Here is a 23,411-nt window from a genome sequence, read left to right on the forward strand (position 1 = left end):
CTTTTTTTTATTTTTGGCTTTTTAGGACCAAACTCACAGCACATGGAGGTTCCCAGGCTAGGGGTTGAATCCAAGCTACAGCTGCTGGCCTACACCACAGTCACAGCAACTCAGGATCAAGCCACATCTGCAACCTACACCACAGCTCAGGGCAATGCCAGATCCCCGACCCACTGAGTGAGTCCAGGGATCAAACCTGCATCCTGATGGATACTAGCTCCATTGGTTTCTGCTGAGCTGCATGGGAACTCCTGCATCAGCTTTTTGATGTGGGATCTCAGTTCCCAGGCCAAGCTGAAGTGGTGAAAGCACTGAGTCCTAACCACTAGGCCACCAGAAAATTCCCCAATTATTATTATTATTATTTTGCTTTTTAGAGCCACACCCACAGCATATGGAAGTCCCCAGGGTGGGGGTGGAATTGAAGCTACAGCTGCCGGCCTACACCACAGCCACGTGGGATCCAAGCTGCGTCTGTGACCTACACCACAGCTCACAGCAATCCTGGATCCCTGGCCCACTAAGCAAGGCTGGGGATTGAACCCACATCCTCACGGATACTAATCTGATTCACTTCCACTGCACCACAATGGGAACTCCCAAAAAATATTTTAATATTATAAAATAAGGAGACAATTGGAAATTTAAATATTTGATAATATCAAAGATCTGCTGTTAATTTTTGTTTAGGTAAGATGGTATTGAGGAGTTTTTTTTTGGAGAGAATCCTTACCATTATGACTTGCTAAACGATTTCAGATGAAATGGTAAGTCTAGTATAGCAGCTAGGATTTGACCTGAGAAATAGAAACCAGTAGATGTGTGTTAAGAAAATGTTTTTGCAAGAAACAATTGTGGGGGCTGGCGAGGCAAGTCTGAAATCCACAGGGCAGCCTCACCTAGATTACCTAGGATAATTTCCCTTACTTAAAAACAACTGATTATGGTTTTAATCACATTAGTTTAATGACTAACTGAGAACTGTGGCCTAGCCAAATTGACATAAAAAGTTAACCATCACATCTGTGAATTGATTCAAAATAATATGGAAGGAAGAGTGAAGAAGTACAGGTTTGGCCCATGGTTTGAGGGCTTTTGAGACTGGGGTGATGTACATGGAGGTTCACTATAGTATCTGTCTGATTGCGGACTTCCCAATTTTCTAAAATAAAAGGGTTTCAAAATATACTTTAAAGGCACTTGAAAATTCACTGCTCTATATTTTACTTTTGGATCTTTTTCTTTACACGTTTTCACAAAGTTAAGCTCATGCTTGCATTACAATTTTATATGATTTCTTTCATGGCATTATACTATTAGCACTTTCACACCTCATTAAAACCTTTCCCAAATATTAAACAAAATTATTAATAACTCAGGCTCTGACATTACACAAAGGTGGCTTGAATCCAGTTCTGCTGTCATTGCTGAGTGACCCTGGCCTAAACTTCTTAGGTTCTCTACACCTCAGTTTCTTTTCGTTTTTGTGTTAATGGCTGCACCTGCAGCATATGGAAGTTCCCAGACTAGAGATCGAAGCCATGCCTCCACAGTGACCCAAATCCCCCTCAGATGGATTCTTAACCCACTGAACCATAGTGGGAACTCCCAGCTTCTTTTAATATAGTCATTCAATTCATTCATTCATTCAAGTAATATTTTGATTGTCTTCAGAGTCAGATCTTATTCTAGGTTCTGTGGCTACACCAATAAACAAAACAAAATTCTTGCCTTCATGGAACTGACATTAGTGGAGGAGACAGACACTTAGCAACTAAATACATGATGTACAGGGGTTTGCAACTAATTCAGAGAAAAATAAAGCATAGTAAAGGGCATATGGGATCAGGAATAGGGCTACTTTACACAAATAGGTCAGGAAAGTCTTTTCTGATAAGGTGACATTTGAGTAGACTTGAAGAAAGTGAAGGAGTCAGCCATTTGAGTGTCTGGTGGGAAGAATCTTCTAAACAAAGGAAACAGCAAATGCTAAGGCTCCAAGGCAGTAGCATGTTCAAAGTACAGAGAAGGGGCCAGAGTGATTGGAGCTGAAAGAACAACTAGAAGATGTAGGAAATGAGGTCAGGAAGTTAACAGGAAGTAGACTGTGCAAAAGAAAGCCATTAGGGGGATTTGAACAAAGGAGGGACATCTGGTTTCTGGTTTAAAGGGTTTACTCTCTAGTTGTAGGGACAAAGATAAAGTGAAGGGGGCAAGGGAAGAAGCAGGAAAACCGATTGGTAGGCTATTAGAATCTTCCAGACAAAAGATGCTGGTGGCATGGGCCAGGGTAGTAGTGTTGGAGGCTTTGAGCATGGTCAGATCCTGCAAATATTTGAAAATAGGGCCAACAAGATTTGCTGATGTAACTATGTGGGGTGAGAGAGAGAAGGAGTAAAGGATTACTCTAAAATTTTTGCCTTAGCAAAAGGCAAATATGGAATATGAGGTTGCCATTAACTGAGAAGTGAATCCAGCAGAAGGAGAGAATAAAGGAGGAAGGAGGAAATTAGGATACAGACTGCTTTCAAAAAAGCCTGCTTGTATCTGCACAAATCCACAAGCCTGGAAGCACCAGAGAAAAGAAAACAGCAATGACATTTTGGTACCTAAAAATCTAATAAAGTAGGGTTAATAGCTTAGCAAACCAAAAAAGACTAATCCTAAATCAACGACGAAATTGAGAATCAAAATTTAAACAGCAGCATCTTCAAAAAGCTCAGGGGTTTGTGGTATCATGTACAGCTGGAATCTGAGTTGGTAAAAATAAAGATGATTAAAAGATTAAAGATTTAAACAGTTTAAAGCTCTATTTATTTATTTATTTTTAGTCTTTTTGCCATTTCTTGAGCCGCTCCCACGGCATATCGAGGTTCCCAGGCCAAGGGTCTAATCGGAGCAACGCAGGATCCGAGCCGCGTTGCTCGGATCTGCGACCTACACCACAGCTCACTGCAATGCCACCACAGCTCACTGCAACGCCGGATCGTCAACCCACTGAGCAAGGGCAGGAATCGAATCCGCAACCTCATGGTTCCTAGTCGGATTCATTAACCACTGCGCCATGACGGGAACTCCAGTTTCAAGCTCTTTAAGAATTAGTAGCTCCCTAATCCCTTCTCTCACTCTTCACTAATGAACAACTGCCTCTCCCCAACTCAGGCAGAGGATGGAAAGCACAGGTCACAATTGAGGTTGGAGGTATCATAGCTAAAACAGCACGATTTAGAGAACCAGGGTATATTCCGTGTTTAGACCTCCAGCGCTCCAATACCATCCACACTGCCCACCAGATGGGACTTTGGAAGAGTATTCTACTGCAGGGAACCCAAGCTGCCCAGGAATAAGGACAAAATGTGCTGACGTCTGGAGTTCCCCAGTCAGATCATCCAATAGTGAAACTTTGGTCAACAACTCAGAACTTACATCAACTTTTTATCCTACCAACCACCACCCCCACTTAAATATGAGATAATAAACAAGGATTGCCAAGTATCTAAACAGAGACTCATTATACTTTTAGTGGAGCATCAGAAAGGAATGCAATTAAGAAGTTTTTGTTCTAGCAGCCATACCCAGAGTCTGTCGTTATTCTTACCTCCTCTCTACCTTTTGTTCTTTGCCCTTCTTTCCTTGAAAAAAAGTGATATTACAAGAGGCCCCTAATTTTGTTTCTTTGTTTTCATTTGCCTAAAACTTAAATCTGAATCATCTTAGAACTTGACCTCTCATCTGGGGAAAAGTCTTACTGCCTTGCTCTGGATTACAGAACCACAGTCAGCGATAAAAATATACCCTGTGGGGTGAAGTGGGCTCTATCAAGCACTGCTGATGGGGGTGTAAATTGGTGTCAACTTTAAGGAAATTTTTAAATGAGCATATCCTTCAACCCAACAATCTCATTTTTAGAAATTTATTCCAAGGAAATCTCTCTTTTTTAATGTTATTATTATTAACATTATTATGAGAGATACATACTGAAATATTTATGGGTACACTGATACAATGTCTAGAATTTGCTTCAAAATAATCATGTTTGGTAAGCGTATTTATATTTTCATATATGGAAGCCAATAAGCACATGTGGCTATTGAGCTAATCCAACTGAAATGTGCTATAAATGTATAGTATACACTGGATTTTGAAGACTTAGTACCCTTCCCCAAAAAGTTAAATGTCATTAATAGCTTGTATATTGGTTATATATTTAAACAATATTTGGATATATTTGATAAAGTAAAATATATCATTAAAATTAATTACACCTATTTCTTTTCTCTTTTTCAAATACAGCTACTAGAAAATTTAACCAGTGGCTGATTAGTTCAGTTGGTTAGAGCACGGTTATAAACGTAGTTACTAGAAAATTTAAAATCACAATTAAGTAACATTTTTATTATAAATGTGGCTTGCATTTGTGGTTTACATTATAGTTCTACTGAACAGCACTGGTTCAGAATCTATATACAGTCAGCCCTCCATATCTGCAGGTACCACATCTTTCTGATTCAACCAATCTTGCTTGGGTCAAAAATATTTGGAAAAAAGCAAAATTTCAGAAATTTCCAAAAATAAAACTTGATTTTGCCGCATGCTATCAACTATTTACGTAGTGTTTACATTGCACAGTTGACCCTTAAACAATACTAGGGTTAGAGGTGCTGACCCTCCAAGCAGTGGAAAATCTGAGTATAACTTAGAGTTGGCCCTCCATATCAAGGATCCTTCCATAGCTGTGGTCACCATCCATGGATTGAGCAACCATGGATCAGGCAGTGCTGCAGTATTTACTATTGAAAAAAATTCAAATATAAGATTCCCACATCATTTAGTATTCATAACAGCTATATGAGGTAGAAATTTGTATCCTCTGAACTCTCCCCTTAACTCCAGATTTATATATCTAATAGCCTGCCAATCGACATCTATTAGCTGGAATATATGGACAGAGAACAAAACTTTAACAGGAAAAAGTGAATTGGAATAAAGAGAAATTATTAATGGAAAAGAAATTTTTAAACAAAAGAGGAAACTTTGATTAATATCCTCAGAGAAATAAAAGAAACTATTGCTTCTATGAAATAGAGATAAATTTTTAAAATTTTGTTTTGTTTTTGTTTTAGGGCCACACCTGAGCCATATGGAGGTTCTCAGGCTAGGAGTCAAATTGGAGTTGTAGCCGCTGGCCTACACCACAGCTCACGGCAATGCCAGATCCTTAACCCACTGAGCGAGGCCAAGGATTGAACCTCATGGATGCTAGTCAGATTCATTTCTGCTGGGCCACAACAGGAACTCCTATTTTGGTTTGGTTTGGTTTGGTTTGGTTTGATTTTGGTTTTGGTTGAGGGGGGGATTTTTTGGCCTCACCTGCAGCATGTGGAAGTTCCTGGGACAGGGATCCAATGACACTGGTGTTGCAGCCTGCAATGCAGCTGTGGCAATACTGGATCCTTAACCCAGTATGCCACAAAGGAACTTCGAAGACAAATTTTTTTTAAGGTAGGTGGGATTCTGAAGAAATAGCTCCTGGAGTTCCCATTGTGGCTCAGTGGATTACAGACTAGTATCCATGAGGATGCAGGCTTTGTGTGTGTGTGTCTTTTTGTCTTTTCTAGGGCCGCACCTGTGGCATATGCAGATTCCCAGGCTAGGGGTCTCATCAGAGCTGTAGCTGCAGGCCTGCGCCACAGCCACAGCAACATGGGATCCGAGCTGAGTCTGCAACCTACACCACAGCTCACGTCAACGCCGGATCCTTAACCATCGAGCAAGGCCAGGGATCAAACCTGCAACCTTATGGTTCCTAGTCAGATTCCTTAACCACTGAGCCATGATGGGAACTCCAGGATGCAGGTTTGATCCCTGGCCTTGCTCAGTGAGTTAAGGATCTGGCATTGCTGTGAGCTGTGGTGTAGGTCACAGACATGGCTTGTATCCAGCTTTGCTGCAGATGTGGCATAGGTCAGTAGCTGCAGCTCTGATTTGACCCCTAGCTTGGGAACTTCCATTTGCCACAGGTGCAGCCCTAAAAAGAAAAAAAGAAAAGAAGAAGAAGAAATAGCTCTTGAAAATTAAAAACCTGATAGCAGACATTGAAAACTGATAGGATTGGAAGTTGATATTGAGGCAAACCCTCAGAAAGTACAGAAAAGACAAAGGAATGGGGAAAAGGAGTGAAAATACAAAAATTCTAAAACCAGTCCTCCAAGGTCCCCATTTGGACCTCAAAATCAAGAAAGACTTCCTACAACTCTGCTAATCCTCCTATCTAGCTCCCAGTAAGAATCTTGCCTTTTTTTTTTTAAACCTGAAGACAAGAACGTGCAAAGTTCTTAGAACATCCACCTGGAACACACTAAATATTTAATACATTATTATTCATTTTACAGGGACTAGCTGGGGATTACAGAGATAGATTAAGATCTATCATCTAGATCAAGGGTTGGCAAAAGATGGGCCATGGGTCAGTTCCAGTCACTGCCTGCTTTTATAAATAAAGTTTATTGGAGCAGAGCCACACCCATTCATTAGTGTTATCTATGGCTGTTTTTGAACTAAAACCAATGAGATGACTAGTTGTGGCTGAGATTCTATGGTCACAAAGTCTAAAATATTTACTAATCTGCCCTTTACAAGAAAAGTTTGCTGATCCCTGATACAGATTATTCATTTTCATCCTAACAGCCCTTGAAAGTTGACATTTTTCTACTTATTTTGAGGTTTAGAGAAGGCAAGTAACTTTCCCAGATTCAGAGACATTAAGCATTGGGAACATGATAAAACTGTCTTTTGACAATAACATATGGTTTCCCATTAGAGTCATCTTCCCCTCATAGGGTCTTTGTCTTGCAAGGAATCAACGAGAGGAACCAGTAGTTAGTAGAATTCTAAGGTGCTGAAGTATTGAACCAGTCAAGATGTCATAAGTATTCTCACTGGAGCTAAAGGCCATCCCACATGACTGTGCCTTTAGTTTTTCAGAAATGACTCTGTCCACTGTGCAGGAGCATCAACCTTGCTCTGGGATCACAACCAACCCTCTACTCATCCCCACAAATCCCCTTACATTTCTACCACCCTTTCTTTCAGCAGAAAACTCAACCTTCTGAGGTAAACTCATTCTAACTAACTCAACACAGCCATCACAAAGGACACTCTTGTCCCTCTCTGCCAGAGTTCTGCCAGCCCACACTGAGAAAAAGCCCTCCTTTCTGGGCTCAAAAGAGCAGAGATGAGGAGTTCCCATTGTGGTGCAGTGGAAACGAATCCGACTAGGAACCATAAGGTTGCAGGTTGATCCCTGGCCTCGCTCAATGGGTTAAGGATCCAGCATTGCTGTGAGGTGTGGTGTAGTTTGCAGACACGGCTCCAATCTGGCATTGCTATGGCTGTGGCGCAGGCCTGCAGCTACAGCTCTGATTCGACCCCTAGCCTGGGAACCCCCATGTGCCATGGGTGTGGCCCTAAAAAGACAAAAGACCAAAAAAAAAAAAAAAAAAAAAAGGAGAGCAGAGATGAGAGCAAACTAGATCCAACTCTCCAGAGGGAAAGGCTGCCCCAGGCTAGGCTACAGGGCCCAGTCTCATCAGCTGAATTTGTCCCAAGTTGCTGGACTGAGCTGCCACAGGCTAGAGCAAAGAGCTGTCCCAGGCTAGGGTTCTTTGAGGGTAGGGCATGTCTTGCTGTTTACAGGGCCTACTTAGCATAGGGTTTGGTGCTCACACACACAAAATTTGTCTAACAAACGAAAGCTAAGATAATTATATGTACATAAAAGTTTGCTAAATAAATTAATCAACAATGATCTCAAACAATATTATAATGAGGAACCACCTCACACCATTCAAAAAGGCCATCATCAAAAAGTCTATAAGCAATAAATGCTGGAGAGGGTGTGGAGAAAAGGGAACACCCCTACACTGTAGGTAGGAATGCAAATTGCTACAACCACTATGGAGAACAGTATAGAGGTCCTTAAAAAACTAAATACAGAACTACCATATGATCCAACAATCCCATTCCTGGGCATATCTCCAGTGAAAACCATAATTCTAAAAGATGCATGCACCCCAATGTTCACTGAAGCACTCTTTACATAGCCGAGACATGAAAACAACCTAAATGTCCATTAATAGAGGAATGGATAAAGAAGATATGGTATATGTATACAATGGAATATTACTCAACCATAAAAAATAATGAAATAATGCCACTTGCAGCAACATGGATGGACCTAGAGATTATTATAATAAGTGAGGCAAGTCACAAAGACAAAAATTATACAAGATCACTTATGTGGTCTAAAAAAATGATACAAATGAACATATATACAAAATAGAAACTGACTCACAGATCTCAAAAACAAACTTATGGTTACCAAAGGGGAAAGGCGGGGGGAGGGATAAATTAGGAGTTTGGGATTAACATATACACACTAGTATAGATAAAATAGATAATCGGCATAGGCCTTACTATATAGCACAGAGAACTCTACTCAATATTCTTTTTTTTTTTTTTGTCTTTTATGGGCCAAATCTGCGGCATATTGAGGTTCCCAGGCTAGGTGTTGAATTGGAGCTATAGTCGCCCGCCTACACCAGAGCCACAGCAACTCAGGATCCAAGCCACGTATGCAACCTACACCACAGCTCACGGCAACGCTGGATCCTTAACCCACTGAGTGGGTCCAGGGATTAAACATGTGTTCTCATGGAAATTAGTCAGATTCGTTTCCGCTGAGAACTCCTCTACCCAATATTCTATAATAACCTATTTGGAAATGAATCTGAAAAAGAATGGATATATGTATATATATAGGTGAACCACTTTGCTATACATCTGAAACTAACACAATATTACAAATCAACTATACTTCAAAAAAAACTAATAAAAAATGCATTGTATCCACAAAGGAAACTATGATCATTATGTGTACATAAGAGTTTGCTAAAAAAATTAACAAGTACTGGTGTCATTACAAACTTCTCAGCACCAGGGTAGCTAGCCAGAGATACAGTTTTATGACTTACAAATTGTCTTTCATTTCCCTTATCTCAATTCACCCTTCCAACAATGTTTAGGGAAATACAGAAAGCTTGTAAACCTCATTTCACAGAGGAAAGGCGATTAAGAGATTAAGTAATCTGACCAACATCATACAATCCTACAGGAACGGGAAGGAGGGTTGGAGATGCGAACCCCGAGAGGACTCAACAGACTGTGTTTCTGCCAGAGAACCAGAAGCAGTGATTGAATGAATGTGTTTGCTCACTCCTCATGATGGGTATGCCTATCTACTTTTCCCTCTCTCTTCACTCCTCTCAAAAGGTCTTTCTTTTTCTCCCTCTCCCCTGCCTCAGCTTCTATAAAAAGGATTCTTTGACTGTACTAATGATTCTAAATTAGATATTGTCGCTTTTAAAAAAAAATGTGCTTGAGTTTCTACGCAAAGTTTCTCTGCAAAGTTTCATGTTCTAATAATATCAAGTAAAGGAAACTTAAAAGGCCACTTGTATTTAAGAGCTTCATGTGCAACTCTGTTTTCCTTACTCAATCACAGTGATTGGATTTTAAATGTACTGAGAATCTCTGCCTGCCTCTTATGCTGCTGTCCCTCAACCTCATTGCATTACATGTTCCCAGGACCCACTTCCCTAGTACAAGGTCCATTTTCACTGGAAAACCGCTTTAAAAATGATCTTGTAAACGGGTAGCAAATCCCCAAAACATGTTCAGCAGACACATTTTCCCTGGGCTGCTGGGGTCCAGCTCCAGCAGCCAGGAGACGACGAACAGGAGGGGCTACAAACAGGCGCGGAAAGAATTGGAGCCAACTCCCTCAGCAAGTGCTGCAGATGACCCGTTCATTGAAAGGAGAGCATCAGCTTTTATACATTTTACTTTTGTGCATGATTATACAAAACAACAATATATGTTCATTTATTATTCCAAACTATTCTTTTAGTTTTAGATTTTAAATAAAGATTATGTACAAACTGTACTTTTATTCTTAGAAAATAAGTAAATAGCAAGCAGAATAATAGGTATCTAATTTTTACTTTAACAATGATTTGGCATAAGGTGATAGATATTCTTGCCTCAAGCTACCTATTGTGCTCCTCTAGCAGGCATGAACAGCCATTAATGGGGAGTGGGGTATTCACACGTGGCTTGCTTTCGAGGTCAGGCTGACCTCAGACCATTAGCAGGTTGTGGGAACATAAACTGTCTTAAATAAACCTTATCTATTATAAAAATCTTTATTAATTATAAAATCTATATATTAAAAGAATCTTGCCAATTATAATAATAATTTCCACCTGCTGGGTCCCAACAGGTAGCGTTTATTGTAGAAAAAAATATCTTGCCTTATAGTATCCACAATTGTTGGGCCATGGGCAACACACAAACCACCCCCTAATCTGTCTCTATGGGGACGGACCAAAGTCCAACAAAATCCCCAGGCTTACGTGGCAGTTCTGCGTAATATTTACTATTACTCCTCTGAAGGGAAACTTCCCATTCTTAGGAAAGTTCTTTATGCATAATTCAATTGTTTTCAACCTATTTGACAAGGGCTTAGGTTTACAAGTAGGTAACGGCCCATGCTTGGGTGAAGCCTCAGGAATTTGAAAAGGTTCCCATATTATGAGCCAAGAATGACTCATAACACACATAAACGTCAGACAGGAAAGAAGCGCAAGAACAGAAGAGGAAATCATATTTCAGGAATTTTTACTAAACAGGTTCAGCTGGGGGATTCTTCGAAACTGCTTTGCAGCTTCAGTTTCTTCAGCCTCTGCTGTAGCTTTGCTTACAGTTAGGCCTCACACAGGATTATTCTTCTTAGCCACTTTGTGGCTCCCAGCACTGGGCCAAGTTCCAAATATAGGTATGTTTCAGCAACTTAGAAAACATTCCAGCCCTCTACGAGTGTGTGTATGGGTCAAAGTCATCCAAGACCTCATGCATATCTGCTGTCCTGAGGAATACATGTCAGGGCCTTCCCAGGCAAGCTCTTACTTCCTTCCAGAGTGCCTGTGTCAGATACTGATTCTCTCCACCCTCCAGGAGAGACAGGGACAGCTATAGTGGCCAGGATGTGGCCAGAATGGAGAGAGCTGTATGAATGCCAGGGTAGGAGAAGTTCAAGTGTTACAGGGCAGCAAGGATATTATTTGGCTGTTCTTGCCAGGGAACATCCATCCACCCAGCCATGGACCTCTGCAGCTGTGCTCTACACCTGTCCAGGTAGGGACTATCTCCCTTGAATGCCTCAGAGAGTGCCACTTCGGCTTCATCATTCTCCAGCAAATGCAAATTGCTTGGGATGAGGGATTGAGCAAAGAATCACAGCAAGCACTCTGCTGCTCCTGCATTTCAAAAACAACATGGTTCAGAAAGGGAATAGACCTTTTTGTGGCTCTCCTAGAGGTCCGTGGTTGTGAAGACATTGTGGGGAACGTACTGGCCACACAACCTGGGCAAAGTGGGAGGATACTCTCCTATTCCCATGCTTTACTTCATTGTACAAGGACACCAAGCTTGGGTCTCATAGTCCTTCATTTTCAGGAACTTCTGGATGACAAGGTTGGGTTCATTAGACAAGTGAATGAGGTCAGTGTCAGCCTGCCACATTTCCTGAGGCAGGAACTTGCTATGTGAAAGGTTTTATTCAACACATGCCATTATCACCAAGAAGTCACACTTGGTGATGGGATAAACAAGGTCTCTCATCACTCCTGTGAGTGCCTATTTCCTGAAAAACTTTGAGGATGATTGTACACTTGGCCTTGAAAAGACTCAAGATACCAAGAAGCTGTCTACCTGGCATTTTCTCTGATGCTTCTCTGTTCCTCCTTGAAAAGGGTTCCCAGAATCTATGCCAATGTGTGTGTTGGTTCTCCACACCAACAAGCAATTCTCAGACACCCAGCATGTTATCTGACCCTATCTACTCATAGATAGAACTAGATTCCACAGGTAAACGGGATCAGTTTCACAAGACCACCCTTCACTTCAGACACCAGCTGCAATTCAGGTTGTTACCTGTGCTTCCGACCAACCAGCTACATATCAGATGTTTTCAAAAACTCCTCATCAGATCTAATTAACTTGCTAGAACAATTCACAGAACCCAGGAAAACCCATTTAATCACCACATCACTGATTCATTATAAAAGGATATTAAAGGGTGCAAATCAATAGGCAGATGAAGAGACACAGGGAAAGGTCCCAAACAAAGGAGCTCCTGTCCTCTTGGAGCATGGAGCCCTCCATGTTAGCATGGAGAAGCATTCCGGCTCTCTGAGGTGGAAGCTCTCTGAAGAGGGGTCCAAAAGCTCTCCTTCTGGCTTTTTTTAGAGGCTTCATTACATAGTTAGGGTTGACTAAATCATTGGCCAATGGCAACTGATTCAATGACAGTTCTCCTCTCCTCTCCTCCTGAAACTGGGGGGAGACTGAAAGTTCAAACCCTCTAATCAGAGAGCTGGTCCTCCTGACAACTAGCCTCCATTCCAAGTCTAAAAATCACTTTATTAACATAACAAGAGATACCTTTATCACCCTCAGCATTTAGGAAATTTCAAGGGTTTTGGCCATCATCTGAATGACCAAATATAGTTTTTCCTTATAAATCACAACACCCTCCCCTTCATCCTCCCAGCATTCATCCCACTCATTCAAGATTCATGCAACAAATCCAGCTGTGTGGTGAAGTACTCTGAGAACACCTTTAGCAGCACTGTGACTTTGCCCACAATGTCTGGAACTAGCTTTATTGCACAGAACCAAATATTAGTGAGTCCAGCTCCTGCATCTCAGAAGCCAAGAACACACCTTTCCAGCTGGCCAATCATGGGATTGCCCTCTGATCTCAAACCCCACAGGAGTTCCTTTGGTAAACCCTGGACTGCTATTCTCTTCAAGAAGAGTTCCATCAGGAGATTCTCAGTCATATCAAGCCTCTACAAAATCAATCAAATTTTAACAAAGCTCCATCTTACCTTCTTCACTCTGGGGAACATGGCACATGAAGACGGAGAGATTTTCTTTGGAAGTGATACCAGCGCTCCCATCTATGATCATAGTGCAGAATGTGGCTGATTTTATCTGTTTGAGATGGTTCTGGATTTGGAGGCCTATTAGCTTAACAGTTTATTCTGCATTTGTTGAGCTATTTCCAGAGCACCATGTGGTATGTAGCTAATGTCCTCTTTTAACACTGGGTCCAGTTCTGTAATATAATGTGAGAATGCATATATAATCTTAGTGTTAGTGAGCCTGCTATGCAATGGAATATTCTATCTTCCACAGAAAACGAGTTTAATGATTTATTTTATAGCATGACAACGCTTTCTCAATAGCTTCTTTTCTTTTTTTTCTTTTTTCGCTTTTTTGGGGCCCCATATGGAGATTCCCAGGTTAGGGGTTGAATTGGAGCTGTAGCTGCCAGCCACAGCCACAGCAACGCAGGATCCAAGCCGCGTCTGCGACCTACACCACCACTCACGGCAATGCTGGATCCTTAACCCACTGAGAGGCCAGGGATCGAACCCGCAACCTCATGGTTCCTAGTCGGATTTGTTTCCACAGCACCACAACGGGAACTCCTTGTCAACAGATTCTAATACTCAAAGGCAGCAAAAGCCTCCAGCTTTGCTGTAGTCTTACCATGTTTATTAAATCTGGTATATTTCCCAAGTATATTCATGACACTGGACCAATCTTTCAAAGGCACAAAAACCAACATTACCTCTTTGGTTGTTAAACACAAAAGACAAACCACAAAAGACCCTATCCAGGCATTTGGTGTGTTGGACAGACTTGCACTAATGAAAAAACTGGGCACTGCATCCCAACAGTCCTGACCCATTTCAGAGTACATCTAAAACTGTACTGGAACTGGAAGTTGGAAGTGAGCACCAACTGGCATGCTAGTAACGTTCCTTTGATTTCACTCAGGTTCCTGTGATTTAATAGGCCTCATGATGGACATCTTACTTATTCAAGGATATGTCACCACCTGTGGGTTGTGTGTTTGCCTCCTGCTTTGCAAAAGGAAAGATCTAAAACTTCCCCATTGATGAGACCCTCAAAGTACCTTCCTGCTATATCATTTCTATTAAGTAAAAATTAGGTCTGATATACTACTCAGCTATAAAAAAAGAATGAAATAATACCATTTTTAGCAACATAGACGCAACGGGAGATCCTCATACTAAGTGAAGTCAGTCAGAAAGAGAAAGACAAATAAATACCATATATCACTTACATGTGGAATCTAAAATGTGGCACAAATGAATTTATCTACAAAACAGGAACAGACTCACAGACATGGAGAAGACTTGTGGTTGTCAAGGGGGAGGAGGAGGGAATGGGCTGGACTAGGAGTTTGGGATTAGTAGATGTAAACTATCACGTTTAGAATGGATAAACTCTGAGAAAGTAAAGCATGGCTATTCGGTGGGCAGGGAAAACAGATACAAATAAAGACATGTGTAAAGTTAACAGAAAACAATATTTCTGCCAATGAATGCTATATCTATGAAGGTTCATAATAATCCTCTCCTTTGGTGGTTGGGCACTGAGTACTGCTTTCTTAAAGAGAAACTTTGGCGTTTTACATTCTACCAGTAAGAATGAAACAGTTTCAATTAGCAGCCCAGGTGCAAAGCTTCAGAAAAGGAGTTTCTGGACAAACATTTCCACGGGTCCATTTTGTTGTCTAGGGCTAATGTCCATCACATTAGAAAGTCCTGCTTTTCTTTGAGTTTATCAAAATAGGGTTTCATTTAAATTTCATCTAATCTTCATATGTCCCCACTATCATATAACTACATTTTTTCTTTCATTTGGTTAAATGTCCTGTGATGTCTCTGGTATGGTTTTCCTCATTGCAATGTATTGAAAGACCTGACTGTTGTACTACACATTTATTCCTGGTGGTCTTAGGTTGATTGGGCTTGGACACTGTCTTGCTCAGTGTCCAAGCTCCTAAGATTAAAATTTGAGGAGTGCCCACTGTGGCTCAGTCGGCTAAGAACCCAAATAGTATCCACAAGGATGTGGGTTCAATTCCTGGCCTTGCTCAGTGGGTTAGGGATCCAGCACTGCCACAAACTGCAGCAGCTCAGACTGGATCTGCCATTGTTGGGTGTTGTGGCTGTGGCACAGGCTGGCAGCTGCAGCTCCCATCCAACCCCTAGCCTGGGAACTCCCATATACTGCAGGTGTGGCCATAAAAAGGAAAAAAGAGTTTTGAAAACAAATGTGTGAATGAAAAATGCTGCCTGCCATATGAATAAACAAAGGATATTGTAGCCATCAAGCCTTTAGTCACTGCAGCCACCCACAACTGTGCACCCTGAAGGGATTCAGGACTGAGGGAACAGGATACTGGTTCTAGAAAGCTAAGGTGCTCATCAAAGGAATAGTTTCAATGAGCCCAGAATTTGCTTCTTCCCATACATAGAAAAGGACTAAATTCATTAGCTTGAGATATATGATTTTAATTTACAGTAACATTTTCATGTTCCTTGACTACCTGGTTTTTGTTGCAAAGCTCCTAAATACCCTCATTCCTCCCTTACCTCTTTGGAGTAGTCCTTCAGAGCAACCTGAAAGACTGTCTTCAAGGTTTAAGTCCGCAGAGAGTCACCAAATGAAACATAATTCTCAACTTTTAGGTTGTGCATTTTTTCAGTTTCATTCCTAAATATATCATGCCAGACTGCCATTTCAGTTCCATCATAACTGGGATTGGTTCACATCTCAGAAACTTTACAGAAACAAGAAAGGTTATCAGAGCTCTGGGTAGCTTTTGCTTCACTTCTTTAAAACGTTTAGATGTCTTTCTCTTTTGGGGAGCCAGCAAACATTCCCTCTGCCAAACTGACAAGTATACTGGGGTCCAGCGGTATAGGTGGACAGCTATGGCTACGCTGACACCCGCAAGGATTCCGGAAACTGCAGGGAACGGGGCGAGCTGCTGCCGACCGCGGCATTCCCGACCGGCCTGGACCCAGGACCAGCGATACCCTCTGCCAGGCGGCTCTAGGCGGAAACCCGAAGCGCCTTGCCCCTCACTTTCATTTCTGCCACAGACAGGCGCCATGGGAACGCAGTTTCCAAGACCGCTCACGCGAAAGGCCAAAAAAGAGAAGATAAAATGTTTTGCGGCGGGCCGAAATTTTTGTCACAAGCGTGGACCTCGGCCCGCCCCTTCCTCTCAATGATTGGACGAGCGGTAGTGGCAAACAAGGTCCTAGCTCCGCAGGGAGAGCCAGAGCAAATAACCGGACGGGGCCAGGACGCCATTTTGGATACTGGCGTCGCCCCCAGTTTCCCTTCCTCTCGGTGATTGGTCGAGTCGGTAGCTCGTTCCGGAAGGGGTGGGGCCAGCCAACAAGACTGGGCATCTACTTCGGTTGCTTCGTGTTTGAACCCTGTAGCTGCTGGTGATTTTGCTCATTCCTGGACCCCCTGGAGGTCGCAAGGTAGAGAAGGATGCTTGGAGAGTTATCTTGCCATCATAATGGAGCTTTGAGGCAATCCGAAAATAGTCCAGGGCTTCTTGAGAAGGCATCTTAGGGTGCCTGTTCAAGTATGCTGTAATATTTCAGGGAGGAAGATGGGGGAGCACATTCTGGAAAGAGGGCGCCGACTTGCATGAAAAGACACGAGACTTTTAGCTGTAGGGGAATTAGGGGTGAGGGGTGCAGAATGGCCAGAGAGAAAAAAAGCTAGGAAAGGGTTGGGGTGAAGTTATGGAGGGCCTTGAATGGCTGGAGAGTTTAGACTTTATTCTTCTGTAGGCTATGTGATTAAAATGAACTTTTGGAGGACTTTAAACAATTGTGACATAATTATTTAGTGAACTTTAGAAAAATAACTCTGTAACTGGAAAATCCCAGTCTTTCCCAAAGTGTGTTCACTGAACCACTTGGGGAGCTTGTGAATTAAATGCAGATTCTTGCTCCTCTGCAGACCTGCAAATCAGATTCTCTGGTTGTAGAGCCAGAAAACATACATTTGGGGAAAAGAAATGCACAAATCATAGAGGGAGAGATTTGAATGTTCACAAGCTGAACACATATATAATCAACACCCAGATGAAGAAACTAGCACCAGCAGCTCAGAAACCCCTCTTTCTCCCTCTAGCCACTGCTGCCCGCACCAGGCCTAGTGGTGACTATTACTTTTTCTTTTAAAGGCTGCAGCTGGGGTCTATGTCACAGCCACAGCAACACCGGATCCAAGCCACATCTGCTCCATTTACTCTAAGTAACTGTAGAAAGCCACAGGGGTTATTTTTAAAAGGAAGTGATGTGATCTGACTTACTTTTTAAAAAGATCCCTGTCTGATGAGCAGAGAATACAGTAAATGGGGCAATGGAGAAGCAGGTCACTTAGGAGGCTGCTAGAACCATCCTGGGAAGATAAACTGCCAGAGAGCTTAGAGAAAAGGAGTGTCAGTACACTTAATCAAGTGATGAAAATTAACGCTGCCATATTGGGACAAAGAGATAGCCTGTGGGTGTTCTGATGTAATGCATCAAGGTCACAAGTTTTTTTTGTGCAAAAAAGGCATAATCTGAATCTAATCAACAAATCCATATTAAGAGAACTTCTACAAAATGACTAGACTGGCTTGGGATAGACCAGGAATGATGGAAGATAATATAAGAAGGCGAACGTATATATATATGACTGGATCACTTTGCTGTACTGCAGAAATTGGCACAACATTGTAAGTCAAATATACTCTAATAAAAAAAGAAAAAAAGAAACCAACTAGACCGGGAGTTCCCTTGTGGCACAGTGGGTTAAGGCTCTGGAGTTGTCACTGCAGCAGTTTGGGTTGCTGCTGTGGCATGTGTTCCATCCGTGGTCCAGGAACTTCCACATGTTGGGCATGGCCAAAAAAAACCCCCAAAAAACAAGACTGTATTTTATTTTAACTTATTGCATTAGGCACATTTATCATATTAAATGACTTCAATTAATATCTAAAAGGGTGAGATGCATTAATAATTATGAATAGTGATCATAATAGACACATAACTAAAGTAACCAATAAACACAATTCCTAAGAACAAAATAGGTGGGCTCTTGGAGTTCCTGCTGTGGTGTAGTGGGTTGAGGATCCAGTGCTGCTACAGCTGCAGCATAGATTGCAGCTATGGCTCAGATTCAATCCCTGGCTCAGGAACTTCCATATTAAATGCAGCCAAAAAAAGGGGAAAAAAAAAAAGTCAGGACAGTTGGGCTCTGAACTTCCTCAAAGTTTCCTTCTTTTGCTTTATTTAATCAATTAAACAATTTACAATTATTACCATACTTAAGTATTTCATGGTGAGTCAGTTGGTAGTATTAAAAGTAAGCTATTCAAAGAAGGAAGAAAAGAGATGAGGTTGCCAGGAATGGAAGATTATAAATCAGGTCCTAATTTTAGATATTCTCTGCTTTTGGTTCTGATTCCACCCTCACAGATATACAGAGCAGAACCAAAAATGGGAGAAAACATTTTAAGCAATCTTTTTTTTTTTTTTCTTCCAGTCTATTCACCCTTAATTAGAGAATCACTGAACTAGACCCAGTACTACTAGGTATAAAATAAACTACAAAGGTACTTACTACAACAACTTTTTTACTTAAAAATTTTTTGGCCAGTCAGGAGGCAGGAGGAAGTTTCCCTGTCAGGGATCAAACCGTGCCACAGTAGTGACAAACCAGACACTGGCCACCTGGAAACTCCCGTATAAGCCTATATTTTTATTTATTTATTTAAATTTTTTTATTTTTATTTTTTATCTTTTTATGGCCCCACCCACAGCATATGGAGGTTCCCTGACTAGGGGTCGAATGGGAGCTACAGCTGCTGGCCTATGCCACAGCCACTCTGGATCTGAGCCACCTGCGCAACCTATACCACAGCTCACAGCAACGCCAGATCCTTAACCCACTGATCAAGGCTAGGGATCAAACCTGCATCCTCATGGATCCTAGTCAGGTTCGTTAACCGCTGAGCCAGGAAGGGAACTCCTCAAACATTATACCAACTATATAAAACAATGTCATTGTTTTTAGGATACAGCACAATTAGAATAAATCTTTCTTTATCTCACAATTAGAGATAAAGAAATATCGTGTGTACAGTTTCCTTTCAAATGTTCAGAAAAGAATGATAAAGCAACTTTAGTGTTACATTTGGAGAGGGTAAGAAATGTTTTGGGAATTGTGCTAGTTTCGCAACTTTTCCGTAGATCTGAATTATTTTAAAACGGAAAGTTAATAAAATTACGGGGGTCACTTAGAAAAAACTACTACTAACTAGGCCATTAGTAATAGACAAAAATCGGGAGAGTACTGAGTAGTGGAAGGAAAGAGAAAAACGTTAAAAGAGGAGGTTGAAAGGATGCAGAGTCACAATGGGAAGCATATCTTCTGTATTCTTCTTTACCCTGAAGTTCTAGAAGACGACTTTCCTGTAGATCTTCTGTGGTACCAACTGAGGCAATCCTACCCCTCACGTTTGCAAAAGACCGGGTCGGCTCTGCTGAGCTCCGCCACGTTTTCCCAGTGACCCTGCGTGTGCGTACGTGCGTACGTTCCGACCAATCGGTGCACACATCGGCGTCTTGTTCACCGTAGGGGCGGGGCGGCCTGCTACACATGCGCACGGTCGGGCAGGCCTTCTTCCTTCTCGCCGAACGCCGCCAACATGGTGAGTATCGCTGGCGCGGGCTCCGGGTCTGCTGGTCATACAGCCTCAGCCCCTCCTGGGCTGGGAAGCGGAGGCGCGGAACGGTGCCTTGCGGGTTTTAGGTAGCGAGCGGTGAGGGTCCCAGGGCGGACGGAACTCGCAGTTTGGAAGCTTTCCGGGTGTGCGACCGACGAGCGCGTGGAGGGCCCGGCAGGCCCTGCGCCTTTTGGGACACGCGTGCGCTCTTCGGCCGACTGAGCTGGACCTCTGGGGCGGCTGGGATCCTGGCTAGGGCAGGCATTTGGGCCTTGCAGACCCCATAGACCTGGCTTTTGCCGTCACTCCTGCGGATTTTGTCCATCCAGGACTACCGTAGCGTTTGGGTGTGTTCCCCCTCACCATTCTTTCTCGCGGTTCTTAGCCATGTTGCCTTTCAAAGCGGTAAAGCTTTGCAAACCAGAGAGTATTTTTAGTCGATCTGCTGTTCCTTTCTCCCACTTCTCAATTTTAGGTGTTCAGGCGCTTCGTGGAGGTTGGCCGAGTGGCCTACGTCTCCTTTGGACCTCATGCCGGCAAGCTGGTCGCAATTGTAGATGTTATTGATCAGAACAGGGTAAGTGTAAAGAAAAGTGTCGCGACTTCATATGGCAATGGATGGTATGCAGTGTAGATTATAATGGTAATTGTCCCAATAGCCCACTGAGGTAGGAATATTACGGGTGGTAATTGCGTTTTATAAAAAAGGAAACAATGCAAATAGGGGTTAGGAGCACATACTGGAATTGGCAAGTACTAAGGCATTTTGAGTATTATTTCTGCTCCTTAAACCAGCCAGAGTTTTTAACTAATTATATGCTAAAACATTGGTGATGCTTAAATTAGTTGTTATATGTAATGCGAGTTTAGAACAAAGTTAAGCACATAGGAAGAGCTTTGTTTGTTGTTGTCAGTATTTGAGAATCATATATTAAGGGATTGACCAGAAGCTGAATGATCATGGAGTTGCTGGGAACGTGCAAGGATTAAAAACTTAAAATTGTATGTAGGGTTATATGCTGTACTACAATTGCTGATAGTTTTATTTATTTGTGAAAAGCACTTAAATAGTAAGGATGTGATGATTCTGAAAGGATTAGTGATACACAAAATGTTTGCATTTTGAATGCTGGTAACAGTTTTACACTGATGTCCTTGGTCTTATGTATTTTTAGGCTTTAGTGGATGGACCTTGCACTCAAGTAAGGAGACAGGCTATGCCTTTCAAATGCATGCAGCTCACCGACTTCATCCTCAAGTTCCCACACAGGTAACTGTCCACCAACCATCACCCCTACCCTTGTTTAATTAATACTAGTAAAAGTTTGCTTGGCTTAATCCAAAGAAATGTTTTTGCTGTTTTGTTGTTTTTCTCTTGAGAATATATTTAGCAGTGTGAGGAGAAAAATTTAGAGGAGAGATTTACAGTGTAGATGTAGACAGGCATTTTTAAAATGTCCTGTGATCTGGTAGTTCAGTGGCTCTTCTTTTATCCAGATTTCCCATCCTTTTTCTTTGTCTCCCTTTTAGGATTTACACCACAAAGAACTCCCCACAGAATTCTGGTTTCATGACATATTTTGTTCAATTCAGCTTCAAAACAAAAATACTAATATTTGTCTCTTCAAGTGCAATCATCAGTCGAGTTCTTTAGTATGTGCCAGTTGTTAAATATTTAAAATGTTTAAGGTCTTCCCTTCTTGGCACAGTGGAAACAAATCCCACCACGAACCATGAGGTTGTGGATTCAATCCCTGGCCTCTCTTGGTGGGTTAAGGATCCAGTGTTGCTGTGAGCTGTGGTGTAGGTCACAGACTTGACTCGGATCTGAGGTTTCTGTGGCTGTGGTGTAGGCCGGCAGCTGTAGTTACAATTGGACCCTTAGCCTGGGACCTCCGTGTTGTGGGTGCGGCCCTCAAAGGGGGGGGGGGGGCAAAAAAATAAAATATTTAATACATTATCTTCTTATAACAGCCACTAAAGAGGTTATATTCCCAGTTACTTACTAGGAATTTAGACAGTAGTAGCATTTCATGATGTCTCAACACAGATCTTTTTTTTTCCCCCCTTGGTCATGGTGTGCAGCAGCTTGAAGTGGGGTCTCAGTTACCAGGCCAAGGATTGAACCCAGGCCGCTGCAGTGAAAGCACAGGTCCTAACCATTAGATTACAAGGGGCTATACTGAACACAAACCTTTAGGCATTAATGTGCAAAATAATGTAAGGCATACAGATTAACTTTACCTCATTCTTGATGAAAAATAAATTGCTTTCTTCTCATCCACTACTGAGGAGTGATATATATATATACACACACATACATATACACACATAATCAGAGGTGACTTAACCCTTGAAAGTGAAATGGTTTGCACACTTTTATTAAAATTGTGTGTTTGAGATTTTAAGATGACTTAGTGACCACAATTCAAATAATAAAGTCTGCCAGGTGGTGTTCTGTGGAGACAATTAGAGGTGGAAGTGGGGAGAAAAAAAAAACGGAAGGATACTTTTCTATTTTTGTTACACCTTTTTTAACTTGAGAGGGTATAAGTGGTGCTTTTTCAGAGGACAAAAAGGTGTCCTTGGATCTTTGTGGCCTCAAATCTGATTTCATAATCAGTGGTCTTGGCTCTTTCTAGTGCTCGCCAGAAGTATGTCCGAAAAGCCTGGGAGAAGGCAGATATTAATGCAAAGTGGGCAGCCACAAGGTGGGCCAAGAAGATTGAAGCCAGAGAAAAGGTAGTGACTTACTCATTTGAATTTGGACTTTTCTGGGTTTGGAGGGTTGGGATGGTATGACAGGGATTTATTTTACTTGTTTATTTCCAACAGAAAGCCAAGATGACAGATTTTGATCGTTATAAAGTCATGAAGGCAAGGAAAATGGTAAGTTTTAAATTATCACAGGATTGTTGTATTCTAACCCTAAACTTGTTTGTCTGGTAATTCTCTTGCCCAAGCTTGGTAGACCAAAGTTGACTTGTTAAAAATCTTAGACATCGCGAGGGTTGTTTTCTCTGCATTTACAGTTTGTATGTATAGATTGGATAAGAATTTTTTATGCATATATGGTAAACATTTACATTGAAATTTTTCAGAGGAACCGACTAATCAAGCTTGAAGTTAAGAAACTTCAAAAGGCAGCTCTCCTGAAAGCTTCTCCCAAGAAAGCACTTGCTAAGGGGGCAGCTGCAGCAGCTGCTGCCGCTGCTGCCAAGGTTCCAGTAAAAAAGATCACCACTGCAGGCAAGAAGGCTCCAGCCCAGAAGGCTCCTGCCCAGAAAGCTGCAGGCCAGAAGGCTGCACCTCCTCCAAAAGCTCAGAAGGTTCAGAAACCTCCAGCCCAGAAAGCACCTGCTCCAAAAGCATCTGGCAAGAAAGCATGAGAGCATAAGAGGCTATTATAAACGTAATAAAAGTTTTTTTTGACATGCTGGCAAATCTACTTTATGGATTAAAGTCTGTTGTTGGTTGGGTCCAGTGTTATGAGGTAGATTAATGGGATTATTAATGTCATCATTGGAAAATCAGTTCCTTAGTCCTACTCTGCTCAGATTTGAATTAGTATCCAGTAATCACAGTCATAAGTAAAGTTCTCATGGGAAATCACGGTAATTAGAACACCTAGTGACTTTTGCTTTCCTTGTACAAATGTATTTTC

General features: G+C 41.9%; 1 protein-coding gene and 1 long non-coding RNA gene across 8 annotated transcripts in view; one reads left to right on the plus strand and one right to left on the minus strand.

Annotated features, from left to right (window-relative positions):
* The window catches only part of LOC110256427 (uncharacterized), a 193,100-nt gene extending 176,861 nt beyond the window's left edge, over positions 1-16,239 (minus strand). For all 7 annotated transcript variants that reach the window (XR_014822802.1, XR_014822799.1, XR_002337915.2 and 4 more), the window contains exons 1-2: positions 15,597-16,239; positions 13,011-13,240 (exon numbers count right to left, since the gene is read on the minus strand). This is a non-coding gene — a long non-coding RNA (uncharacterized LOC110256427). The remainder of the gene's footprint in view (positions 1-13,010; positions 13,241-15,596) is intronic.
* A 149-nt stretch (positions 16,240-16,388) lies between these two features.
* On the plus strand, positions 16,389-23,191 carry RPL14 (ribosomal protein L14). Its single transcript, NM_001097478.2, is given in 7 exon segments — positions 16,389-16,502; positions 19,476-19,732; positions 20,223-20,324; positions 20,923-21,017; positions 22,390-22,489; positions 22,583-22,636; positions 22,849-23,191. Coding segments are annotated over 6 exon segments (642 nt in total). The 5' UTR covers positions 16,389-16,502; positions 19,476-19,729; the 3' UTR covers positions 23,137-23,191.
* Positions 23,192-23,411: the final 220 nt, after the last annotated feature.

The sequence above is a fragment of the Sus scrofa genome, chromosome 13 (genome assembly GCF_054392235.1).
Source record: "Sus scrofa isolate SSC_HxYL_T2T_F1_AM1 chromosome 13, Sscrofa_HxYL_maternal_Yorkshire_Landrace_v2.0, whole genome shotgun sequence".
Taxonomy (NCBI): Eukaryota; Metazoa; Chordata; class Mammalia; order Artiodactyla; family Suidae; genus Sus; species Sus scrofa.